Consider the following 13,126-nt stretch of genomic DNA (forward strand, 5'->3'; position numbering starts at 1 on the left):
CACTGGATTCCTGGCTAAGTTCATGACTGCCCTCTCCTGGCATATGGGGTCACTGATCCTGCACACGGGGCAATGATCCGCTCAGTGTACAACCGTCTAATCCCATCTCGCACTGGAAGTCCTCTCAGAAGGGCTCCCCACTTGACCTTGCTCCCTTCAACACTTTCCTCTTCCTCATAGGGCACACTGGTCTTGGCAAGCAGGCAGGCGCTTGTGCTCCAGAGCAGGTGGTCTTGGTTTCCCTGAGTGATGTTCCATCACCCAACAGTGAGACTAGCAGGCCTTGGCCCCCAGTCCTCGTCACAGACAGAAGTCTCGCAGAGCTTTCCCTCCTCACGTAGTCCATCTGGCTGTTTGGCAGATAACAATTTTGGGGGTCTCAACCTTCCCTTCTTGTAGTCCATTTCCAGGCACCAAACGTGATTTAGGATCTTTGAAGTTTTATGTTGGAGTTCTGCATCTTTTGAAGTACATCCTTCTCTCTTCTCTTCTCTTCTCTTCTTCCTCTTCAAATGCTGTTTGTCACTGCAAGTGAGACTCCAAAGCTGAGTTTAGCACACAGCAGCAGAACTTTTAAATGGTGAATACGCCTGTAGGCCTCAGTCCAATAATGCAGGTGAAAATGAACCTGTTCACTTCTACTGATCACTACATGGTATGCTGTCACCACCATGCTCATGCTGCTTAACTCCTAGTGAAGGCAAAAAGAGCAGATGAAGGACAGAATGCTGAACAGTGCAAACATTCACCCTGGGTCACAAAGATATGGGTTTAACCCATTGTTTTTTTTGCCCACCACGCCATCCTAGTTTGGACCCAGCCATATGCAAATCTGTCTTGACCCTGCTCTATATGGAAACAGTCCAGCCTAAACTGCTAGGCTAGGTCCTTCCTGGACCGGAAACAAACATCCTGGGACCGGTTTCAGGGTATCACCCCTCATCAGCCAGGCTAGCTTGAATCCAGTGGCGCAGTGAGCATGGGATCCACGTCTGGGCATACCCTTCCCACTTAGGGCAACAAAGGCAAAAAGAACAGATGATGTACGGAATGCTGAACAATGCAAACATTCACCTCCAGTCACAAAGATCTGGGTTTAATCCATAGTTTCTTGCAGTTCATTTCCAGACACTAAACGTGATTTAGGGTCTTTGAAGTTTTATGCTGGGGTTCTGCATCTTTTGAAGTAAACCCTTCCATCCTCTCTTCTTCCCCTTTAAAGGCTGTCTGTCACAGCAGGTGAGACTCCAAAGCTGAGTTAAGCATTAAGCTGCAGAAATTTTAAGATGGTGACTAAGCCTGTAAGCCTCACTTCAGTGGTGCAGGTTAAAATGAACCGGTTGACTCCTACTGATCACTACCTGGTATGCTGTCACCACTGTGCTCATGCTGCTTAACTCCACCCCTATGAGGGTAGTACTTTGGGCGCCCCTCCAGGTCCAACAAGGCCTCAATCCATGAGACAGGCCTATATCACAGCACACACTCATGATCTGTGTTTGCCTATGGCAACGAAAATCAGCATTACGGAACCTGACAGTCGTACAGTTGGGCACTCAGGGCAGGGTTTAAACGTCCATTACCATGCAGAGGACTTTTCTGTCCCAACACAGTCATTTTAATAGGATGTAGAGAACTCTGTGTAGCCTGTTCACAAAAAAAGGAGAGAAGCTTATTTACGGGAGTCCAGAATCCGCCTCAACCCTATGCTTGTCTGTTAAAAGCATACACAATGTAACACTGACAGAAATGTATCAGAAACACAACACCATAGCCTCCCTTACACCCTTATATATGCTCAATAACTACTTAATTTCAATTGCATTGAATTTAAACTAGATCCCTGTTAGTTTCGTATGTTTCAGAACTAATCCAGATTGGTGTTGAAGAAGTGGTTGTTATTCTGGTGCAAGGTATTATCAGGGTCTTTGCATCGGCACTCTCTGATTTCATAGATGTTGTTCAGCAGAGACTGAGGACCGCCTGCTATGCTCTCCATAATGTGCCAAAGCCAATACACAGGAAATGCCAGAAGAAGAACTACTTCCTAAAGTGAAGGGGGAATGGGAGTGACAGAGAAAAGAGGAAGCCAGGAAGTCTCAGTCTTATACAATTCTCTATCAGTTCGGGTCTTTTGGAATACATAGGCATTTAAAGGCACACCACAATGTGAACTGCACACAGATATCCTTAACACAGTTAAGGAATATGAAAGCATACACAGTACATTCATAGAAATAGTGTCAGGGGGTACCCTCTTGATAGGTAAAAACACAGTTCTGAGAGAATCTCTGATCAACCCCCAGTAGCTACAGCACAAACAGGCGGCAAACCCCTGAGAAGTGTGTGCTGAGTTCTAGCTGTTCATTTTAGTTTTCATCACTTACCCCTCCAATCTACTTCTAGCTCTGTCAGAAATTCTGTTGGGCACACATTGGAGGACTGAAGGTCTTCAGGAGTACAGATGGATTAAAAAGAAGTCCAGCAAAGAGCCCCCTTGCAGACCCGTTGGGCATTGCAGCACCCGCCCAACATCGAGCACCAATTGATGATGAAGCATGCCACCTTGGTGGGTGAGGGTTCATGCATCCTAAGAGAGATGCACCTTAGTTTATGTTGAATCTAGGGCCTGAGTAGGGCCTGTTACGTACTTCACTCTTCGGAAATGACCATTGATTTACACAACTTTGTTAAAGGAGGATGTGTGCTGGGAGGTTATTTTCTCTCAAACCCCATGTTTGTTTTGGGACATGCTCTAAAGAGGAAATATTTTTATAGCCTTTTCTTTAGCAGAAATAGGGAAATCAAATTTTAAACTCACCTACGATTACTTTGGGAAGTACAAGGCCATCATGGTGAAATAGATATTCCCTTTTATTTTACTATGAGAACACAGTAATGTCCTATGTGCCCTATTTTGTTATGTTAGCACACCCTTGTGGGCTTACGAGGCACACCTTAGGGTTGACTAATAAATATGAAAAATAGTCTGTTTTCTATATTGGCAGGGGTGTGGAATTTATTAAAATATCTACTTGTCCATGGGACGGGCTGCTTCTTAAATCTACTTGTCCTGTAAAAACATCTACTTGTCCTTTTGATGCCATGCAGTGCGGCGACAAATTATGGCAGCAATCACATTATGTAAGAGCTCTGATAATAGCCTCTCTGATTATGCCAGGGCTATTGCAATAGTAGGGCTTGAATACCTGCAATTTTAATCCCTGCTGTAGCAATTTGCTTATTTTGCCACCTTTCCGCAGATCTACATACTGGGGTTGGAGGAAGCAGTAAGCAATATTTCCAGGGCTGGAATGCCTTTGAGTCTGCAAACCTACTAACTTGCATGTTTTAAGGATTTTCACCAGCTTTTCTCTAGTCTTTTGCCATAATAAGAAAGGTTGAAAATGTACTCCTGACAATGGCAGAATTAGAACTTCTTCCAGGGTTGGAGAAAAAAGTGGTTGGAGGGAAAATTAACTTGTAAACGTTCAATAGATTTTCACATGAGCAAATCTACACATACATATCTGCCCATGCTAAAATACAGTTTACAAATATTTTATAGGTGTACGATTTCCTGGTATACTTCTTGTGAATTCATGAAAGCCACTAATTCAAAGACATATACCATTGGTGCACTTATGTGACTTTCTTTAAGAATTGGGTCCCTAATTAGATCTGGTGTTAACAAAGAAATTTTGTTTTTATTGAACTTCTATTTCTCTCTCTATCGGCTGGCTTTACTGTGAGTGATCGCATTCCTCTCTTCCAAAAGGAGCATATTGGCACACAAAGTAGTTTCTTCAGTGTTGGGGACTACAGTGGCAATCAGAGCTGAAACGAAACTGGAGGGGGGCCCTTTGCAAAGAACATAGAGGGGCCCCCTCTCCAGACTAACTCAGGGCAGGTGCTGTGCTGAAGGGACCCCTGGAGAGAGCTGTGTGACCTTTGTTAGACCACCGGTGGCAACGTGTGCTTTTAGAGATCAAAAAACGTCTTTTTTTTGTGTTTTTGCCAGTGTTTGTTACAATGGTGAGGGCCTGGCAGCACCCACATAAAAGTGTTATAAAAGGCATGTCAAAACAAGACACGCAATGGTGAAACTAAAAGACTCAAACAAATGTCGGATTGGTTGGCTTTGCCAGTGCTTGTTTATTTTCATGCTTCCCATAATCTTGTTGAAAATGGTTACAGTGATTTTCCATTAGGAATATTTTTTGGAAATACTAGCATGCATCAACACATTTTACTAAATGACGCTTCAAAGAAATAGCACCTAAAGTTTCATAGTAGCGAAACCTTTTTTTCCCCATTTGCATTTTTTCTGAACGTTTTATTTTAAAAGCAAAGAATCCTCACTCTTGCTTACAAGCTTCTGCAAACATCTGCATCTAATCAGAGAGCATTCTGGGAGCATTATACTTAGCCTCATATTGTTAAACTTTTCAAACGTGTGTACGCTTTTCTCTTTTTTTTCCACTGGCATCCCTGTCAGTAGTGCAGTGTGACCTTAAAACATTTATTTACAGCGCTCACCCTAATAATGAAGGTTTTGTATTAATGAACCATAAATACAAGTTTGAACAGTATTAACATATGGACACACATTACTTCAACTGCAGACAGTTCCCTTCTCTGTAAACTGGCAGCCAGAGGGTTGGGCCTACTTATCCCAAGGACAAAGTAAACATGAAAACGTGTTGTTCTTGACCCCAAAGAATTCCACATCCCTGATTGGAAAGGCATGTTACCCTAACATGTGCCCAAACTGCAGCTCAGCCAGAGCATAGTGGTGCTTCCCACATATGATATTTAGCTTCCCATGCCACAGGTGCAGTTTAGACAGTGGACTTACAGGGAAATTAAAAAGGCCAAATTAGAAGTTCCACAGTACAGCACATGTTTTAAATGAGAAGAACAGGGTCCTTGCTAATACGGAACAGTGCTAATGTGCACAAAGTACTAAAACAAGCAAAAATAGGGCCCAAAGAAGGGGAACAATCCTGGAAGGCCTATGCAGAAAAGCCAGATAGTATTTGTTTACCAGTTTCTGAATGTTGGGCCGCTGGGAACCAAAGCCATAGGGAGCAAGGAAGTCGGTGTAAGTGATGACACAGGCCTTTTTCACTAGTAATTCTGGAATCTAGGTAGTTAGAGAAACAAGTCAAAGCGAACCAGCACAGCCAGAACTGAATCTGTAAGCAAGGTTAGAAATCAGGCAACTATTCAAAATCTGGGGAACCATGAATGGAAAACCAAAAAGGTGGGGACCAACACTGTGGTGAATGAACTACAAGGGCAACACCAGTGCAGCACGGACAGTTTCCAGGCATCTTCTCAGAGTTCACATCTTAAATACTTTTGCTGCCAGTGTTATCCCAAAAGTTCCACCCCTTTGATCTCCTAATATGCCTAGTAATCTCATTTCCCGAGCCACCACCGGTCAGTACGCCACAATGTTGGTGGAAGCACCTCACAGTACTTCCCTGCCGTCTCCCATGAGCAAACCAGGGTCTTGCAAACCTTTGCGTATTTCTGAAACACTCTACATGTGAAACTGCATGTGAAACCTGACCATGGGATGATTGATTAAGCATTTCCAAGTTTGACTCTCTCCATTGTCATTCTTTTCTCTCCTCTTGTGTTCCAGCTTTTCCTGGATGACGCCAAGGTGAAGAACTTTATTACATGTTTTAAAGGTATGGGGTATTTTCTTGCTTCCTTTCTATGACTCTGAATATGTTGTGATGCACTGATGCTTAAGTATACTGGGCCTTCATGGGACCCTTTGTGTTGTCTTGTTGGATAGACCTAAGCAGGAGGGTGCAAAATGTGAAGAAGTCAAGGATGGGAATATTACCCTCACACTTTGATTCTTTTTCTCTCTGCTCTCCTTTTGATAAATATTTTAAGCTGCCAAGCAAATCAGTACCTGTACTTGTGTTCTAAGTGTATGTTAGCCTGCTAAATACACGGATGAAGAAATAATACACAAGTTTCATATTGCCCTGGGAGCCTTGGCACTCTCTTCCTGGGGTTTCAGCCCAGTCACTCACTTTGGGATGCCAAATAATAGCCTTCCATGGCTGAAGCTCCCAGCCTACTTCTCTTACAAGTTGATTTCAATGTGTTCACTTTGTTCCTGGGAAAAGTGTGGTCTATTATGAGGAAAATACCTTTGCAGAAACCCACGTAAAAATAGAAAGACTGTTCTGTGAGGAAAAAAAAAAGTCAGTTTGTTTACTGTAATAGGGTAGATTCCTATGATTAACACTACAGTCACTTGACATCCTTTATTTCATAATGAGGTGTCTGTAGGTAGACAGTTGTGGCAGTGTTAAACAATAATAAACTCCAGTCCCACTGCAAAAGTACCACCGACTGGAGGCTTGCTATGATATTGTTTAATACTGCCACAACTGTCTGTCTACACACGTTTTATTAGGTTAATTCCTATGGACTAAAGGGTTGTTGCCCACCAACAGGCCCAAACAGTTCATAACTCAACTACAGCCATTTAAGGGGAGCGTACCCGCCTAACTGCCCCGTACGTCACCCCTTCCACTTTGAGAATCCCACTTGACCTGGCATGGATGGGCCAAAATGCAAGGAGAGTTTTCTTACCTGTGGGCACCGCATAGTCTACAGATAGAGGTTCTCTTGAGCCTGAAATCATGTAAGAGAGCCACGTGTGGTGTATTTGAGGACCTTAGACCACAGCAGTAGCTGATGGGCCCCACTAACTCCTAAGGCCTTGTATTACTTTTTTAGATTCAGACGGGTACTTCTAAATAGAAATTAATTTAGACCATTGTATAAAGGTTGGCTTTCTAAATCCACGTGTTGTCGGGTCTGTGCTGAAGAACATTTTACCTTTACGTTGTGCATGCCCTAATTTACTGGGCTGCTCACAGCAAATCGTACTACAAATATTTAGAGGGTATAAGAGTCACATTTCATCACTTGTTACAAATGTAGGATTTAGAAACGATACATTAAAAAGAGGGAGTTTTAACACTACCCAAACCTTGTCATGTATATAAGGGTTACTGCCACTGTTCAGAAGTTATATATTTAAGACCATATATTTCTCCTACGTGGCTCAGCTGGCACCAGATGTCTGACTGGGTTTCCTGGAGCCAACGCGCTTGCAGAACTGAGACAGCTGAGCACAGAGAGCTCTCATGTCCCAGAAACGCTCCAGGTGTGCTCCAGGTGTGCATCTTACAGACAGAACGAAGGGGTTTACCCTTAAACAGAACTCGCATTTGTATGTAATGCTGAAATTAGCTCATCCAGTGAGCATGTTTTGGCAGGCAATACAGGATTCACAATAAAATAGCTCTTTTGATACGTTTGGAAAAGCCTTCACGTTTTAGAAAAAGCACGTGCAAAGTAAAAAAAAAAAAAATACAACCTCCTTTTAATGGCCTTGTGCAGTGATGAATAAAATGAGTGTCAGGGACGCTTTAAGTCATGGGTAATGTGGGCTCTGGCCAGCCTTTCAGCCCTCCCCACTCCGATAGAGTCAGCTCTGTTCCGCATAGTCTTGCCCTGATTACTTTGAATAATTCTTAAACAGATTGTTGTAAATACGGCTTTCCTTTATTTTTAATTTGGGTGATGTGTGAGAATCTGTTAGACATTTTGCAGAGAAATGCTGTGTTTGTGTTTCATGCAACATCCATAAAACGTTTATTTTAGATCAAAACAGATACCAGAAATTGGAGATTTGCGGTAATATTAGTGAGCAGCTGCGCTGTTACAATGTTGAAAACATACGTCACTATCCCTGAATTGTAGATGTAAACACATATAAGAATTTGGACGAATACCAGTGACCTAAACAAAGAGTGCATGAAAGAACTGAAATTGGATCTTAAATTCAAAGGTGTTCCAAAGGGGCCCCCAAAACACGTTTGGCCCAGGGCCCCCCACCATCTTTAAGATGCTCCTGAGAAGTGTTAGCAGCAGGTGTGAGAGAAGGAGAGGGTATTTTACTTCATTCCTCCTGACTGCTACATGTGATAACTAGGAAATCACCTCCTGAAAGCATCTAAGTGTCCCCGTCATTATGAAAAAAAAATGGTCAATTCGGATCAAGGAAAGGCCTGTCATAGGCCAGGGCACAATGAAAGTCCTGTCCTCCTTTGGTAGCTTTCTTGAGCCTCTCTCTGTCGCCCTCTTGACAGGCAGCCCGCAGCATATTTTTGCCTCTTCCCTCGATGCATATTGTTGCAGCTGGTGTCCATGTCCCCTCTTCCACAGTCAACACCCCTTGCAGCATTTTGTATCTGAATCTTTGGCACCACAGCTTGGCCACAGAACAGCAGGTCTGTGTCCCCCCCCCAGCATTTTGTACCATCTGCAGTCTGTCCCCTTGCCAGTATACAAGCTCCAACAGCTTATGTCCCTCCCTGGCAGGAATATTGTTGTAAAATATCTTTTTTAGTTCCATGTCTCTTTTTGTCCCTCTTAGCTATTGTATTTTCCCTATTACTTTTCCTCCTAACCTAACCTGTCTCCCCAGTTCCCTCCTTGTTAGCAGAACACTCCCTAGCAGGTGGATATCCCCCTCTTATCCTGTGATCGTTCTAACTGGCGCTCGAGCTCTAGCTGAAAAGTGATGGTGACGATATATCCTTCCGGAAATGCGTATGGCTTTTGGCCTTCTATATAGCAAATATTATAACCCCCCAATATTTGTGGTCACGTCGTCAGCAGTTTGTCCTCCCACTTGTACTCCCACGAGTGTTACCTCCCCACCAGTAGCTCTGTGGCCTCCCCCAGAACTATGTCCCCTTTCCAGATTCCTTTGTAGTTAACGCAGCATCCAGGCCCAAGCAGCATATGTCTGTGGGCATGGCTTAGGCTGAGACGTACTAGAGAATCTGTCCTGAAGGCAGTAGAGTTGCAGGGGCTTTCAGAGTTACTACATCACCCTCAGCCTCTTGCCATCAGATTGCATCCCCAGCGAGGTTGCCATAACCTTTAGAGACCTGCTAGGGGAGCCGCTTCTATGAAGCGAGGTGGCGGAGTGGTTAATGAAAGAGCAGGTTGACAGTGGAGGAGGATGAGAGAGATGGTAGAGAAGGTTGTCAAAGGAGAGTGATGGCAAAAGAGGGTAGGATTGATGGCTGAGGAGGGTGATGAAAGGAGGTGAGGATTATAGATGAAGGTAATGGCTTGGGGCAAGGCAGAGGAGTATGTCATGAGGTGATATCAGTACAGAGAAGGGTCATGGCAGTGGAGGGGGATGGTGTTGACAGAGGATGGTGATGACGTGACAGCAGTTGAAGGTGATTGCAGAATATAGTGATGGCAGAGAAGCGTGAGGGCACAGGAAGGTAAGAGTGATGCATGGAGGATGATGAAAACAGAGACAGTGTGAGCAAGAGCAAAGAAGTATCTGTGGTTGAGGAGAAACAAATAAAGGGAGAGCCTTGTATGTTTTGTAAAGTACCATTTAGAGAAATTGGAAGAAACTGTGATGGACTCTGGAGAGGGTACTATTATAGGAACCCAACGGGGAGTGGTGTGGTGTCAGGCTCTCTTAGTGTCTTAGCACAGGTATTTCTCAGACACATTCCAACTGTGGCCCCACATTTGCTTTCTTTGGTCACCCCAACACATTTCCTTTCACATCACTCCACTCCCTCCCCCATCACCACCTCTGTCACCTACTGTAGGAGTCGTTCCCTTTGGTGGATTAAGTTTGAATGAAACCTTGAACTTGATGTCGACCCTCCTAAAGGCAAAAGTTGAGGAAAAGGAGAAGGCCATGGTTTTCGAGAGGAAGAATTTGAGATTAGTTTGAGGGGGATAGAAGGGGAAGGAAGCAAGAATGCAAGGAGAATGGACCAGATAGGAAAGAAGAACAATGAGGGAGGAAAAGGCAAGGGTGGAAAAATGAAATAAAAAGAAAAACAAGAGCGAGGATTAGAAAAAGAGGATCGCTTATATAGGAAGAGAAGCACAGGATCTCAACGAAGGCAGCCACTTCTAAGAAAGATATTACCCCTCCAACTCTGCAGGAGTACCTGCCAAACGTTCCAAAATGAGCTTATGGCCATGCACGGTGAAGGCTAGGATATTTAGGAATTGTTTGTGCATTTCTGAGATTGCTTGGAGAGCACAGGCTTTGAATGATGTGTCTAAAGCAGCAACTATAATGAATATAGTAGGAACAGCAGCTTCAGGGAGCATGCCTGTAGCAGATCAGATAAACAATGGACAAATGTCGGAAGCTCTGGTAAGACTGTTTGGGTTGAAGCCAGCTAAGTACCTTAAATAATTCAAAGGGAGCAAGAGAGGGTAGGTGTTCCGTTTTAAACTTAGATTTGTCCTGTATCTTATTATTTGAGCCTCTGGAAGGTCTGTGATGACCAGATGACTCGGTGAGGAGTGCTCAACCCCCCGTAGGCAAAACCTATCTGACTTGACAGAGAAAAATCCAGGAAAGCTTGCACTGTTTGTCTTTAAGTGGTTAGCTAACAGGTTTAACAAATAGTTGCAAGAGCACATATCTAAGTCAAAGAGAGAGAGAAACTCCTGACAGACCTGTTCAAACCAGAGGCTAAGGGCCATGGCAATTTCCAAAGTTCCAAGGGAAGACATTTTAGCAAAGGGAATTTGGGTCCATGACAGGAAGTTATGGAAAAGGGTAGACAGGAAGGTCTTTCCAAGCTGAAAGTGATTTCTTGTGTAGGTGTCACAAGGAGAGACACTGCAAAGGAGACTGTCAGTTGAATGAGCCTGAATCGGCTGCACCCATTATAGTGAGTGTGTTGAATATAACTGAGAAGGCTCGTGCCACTCACCCTAATAGCACAGGACATTTAAGAAAGGGACCCAGATGCTATAAAGGACACATATCCAAATATCTTGAGATTTGTGTTGGAAGCATGTATCAGTGAGATGAAGGTTCCTGCCCTGAGGTATACAGGTGATTACAGGACTATGGAGGTACCTCAAACCCAATGACTTTCTCCCTGCTGCCAACAGCACGGTATGGTAGTCACTGGGGACAAAATGGGGAGCCCATTTGCCTGAGTTGAGGTAGAAATCATTGCCAAGGCAGCAATGTTTGATGTACGGGTTGGGATGTCTCTTGGCCAGTGATCTGATTGCCCATGGCTTAGTACCAGGACCAGAAGGCTACATAGTTTGGGCAATGTTGGCTCTGTTGACCAGAGCACCATCTGCATGTCATTGTCAGAGACTGGGACAATTCCAAATTTGCAAGGACTAGACCAGATTAGGGAAGACTCTGTAAGGCACAACAAGTGGCAGGATGAAACACCAGAAGCAGTCCAGGTGTTGGAGTCTAGGTCACTGCCAGAGCTGCAGGATTTCATACCTGCTAGAGGACCTACCCAGAAGTTCTGACAGGCATGTTAAGTGCCCTACACATTTAGGACTTCAGAATGAAGCACAGGAACGGGTCAGCAAGTGAGTGGTTGGGGAAGGCATTATGTTGGCCTGGATTATGGACTACTGTACCATGAGCTTGTGAGAGAGCAAGAGACTAATAGTTACCCTAGTGCACAGGAATGTCCTCTTATCACTGGTCTGTGAGGTGCATTTAGCAGGTCACATGGGCACAAAACAACCCAGTCTAGGTTGGATTTCAAAGTCTATTGGCTAGGGTTGCACAGAGAGGTTCTGTAGAATTGATCCCACTTGCCAATTGATTAGTAAGTCAGGAGGTAAGACTGTTAGTGCTACTGCCAATAGGAGGGGTTCCATTCGAGCAGGAGGGCACTGGCATTGTTGGTTTACTTGACTTTGCCCCATCCCCCTCAGCATCAGGCAACAAGTATATCTTGGTTGTCATAGACCATGCCACCAGGTATTCAAGTGTTATATTTGGGAAGAGAACAACTGCAACTGTAATAACCGGCACTTTTAGGGATCTTTTCTAGGGTTTAAATTCCTAAGACTTTTTTCCCAAACAGTGAACAAACAGTAGCTACTCTATGTGAGAGAGATGTGGGAGAAAGCTGGTGTGATCTACCACTTATCAGTAGTATACCACCCACAGACAAATGGGTTGGTGGAAATATTTAACAAGACCCTTCGGAGCATGATGAAAACGATGTAAAAAAACCTCGAGAGGAATTGGATTTTTCTCCTGCCAAGTCTCTTGTTCATCTACAGAGATATCCCTCAGAAAGGAGTTGGTTCCAGTCTTCCCTTTGAATTTCTATTTGCCCCCGTGTGTAGTTCAGTCACCTTAGTACAAGACGGTTGGAAAGAATCCTCAGAATCATCCCAGAAGTATGCAGTGGCTTCAAGAATTTGATAGCTCAATACAAGAGGCAAGAGACGAAAACCCTTCAGGCAATCCCAGAGGTGATGAAGGAATGTTATGACCACAAAATGACACTAATTGGATCCAAGGAGAGTCATTAGGTGTTGGTGTTGAAGCCTATGCGTTCCAGGGCTTTGGAAGATAACTGGTGTGGACCACACAACCTAGTGCTGAAAGAATTTGAAGAGCACTACTTGATGGGCACAGGGGCCACGTGGGAGCCACAAATAGTGTTCCATATGAACCGTCTTAAGCCATACTTCTAATGAGATTTTACAGAGAACATCCTGTCAGTATCAGAGGAAGTTGAGGAATATAATGAACTTCTTCCTGACCTTTTTCACAGTAATTAGAAGGAGGTTGTAATAAAGTGAATCCACACCAGATGAAGATATGTGGTAGGAGGTATTTATTACAGCCTCAACCAACAGCCAGCATATCAACTGTCATGCAGAGAACCCTGCATGACAGAACCTCAGAACAAGCTGGTTCCATGCCCAGTGTTCTGGCATGGAGCCATGTTACATCATTACACTTCTTCCTCTTTACATTAGAACAGAAATAACATGAGAACAAAAAACACATTTGAACAGAAAGAAAAAGAGGGTAGAAAGAACTACACAAAATCACGCAAATGTAAAGGAAACCTGCGTGTTCTGACACTCCTACGAGTATTATCAGACCTTAAATCAATGTCAGAGGGAAAACGATAAGAAGTATCATCTCTCCTGTCGGCCACACCACACCCCCCAAAATGTGCTACACGACTATGATTCCAGATGCGACCATCATCCGTCTTGACATAATTTT

At 43.9% G+C, this 13,126-nt stretch overlaps 1 protein-coding gene across 2 annotated transcripts in view; it reads left to right on the top strand.

Annotated features, from left to right (window-relative positions):
• Positions 1-13,126, top strand: part of C2_2H8orf82 (chromosome 2_2 C8orf82 homolog) — a 134,526-nt gene that overhangs the window by 14,330 nt on the left and 107,070 nt on the right. For both annotated transcript variants that reach the window (XM_069220916.1, XM_069220915.1), the window contains exon 2: positions 5,654-5,702. In XM_069220916.1, coding sequence (XP_069077017.1) covers positions 5,654-5,702 — 49 coding nt within the window. The remainder of the gene's footprint in view (positions 1-5,653; positions 5,703-13,126) is intronic.

This window comes from Pleurodeles waltl, chromosome 2_2, assembly GCF_031143425.1.
Source record: "Pleurodeles waltl isolate 20211129_DDA chromosome 2_2, aPleWal1.hap1.20221129, whole genome shotgun sequence".
Classification (NCBI taxonomy): Eukaryota; Metazoa; Chordata; class Amphibia; order Caudata; family Salamandridae; genus Pleurodeles; species Pleurodeles waltl.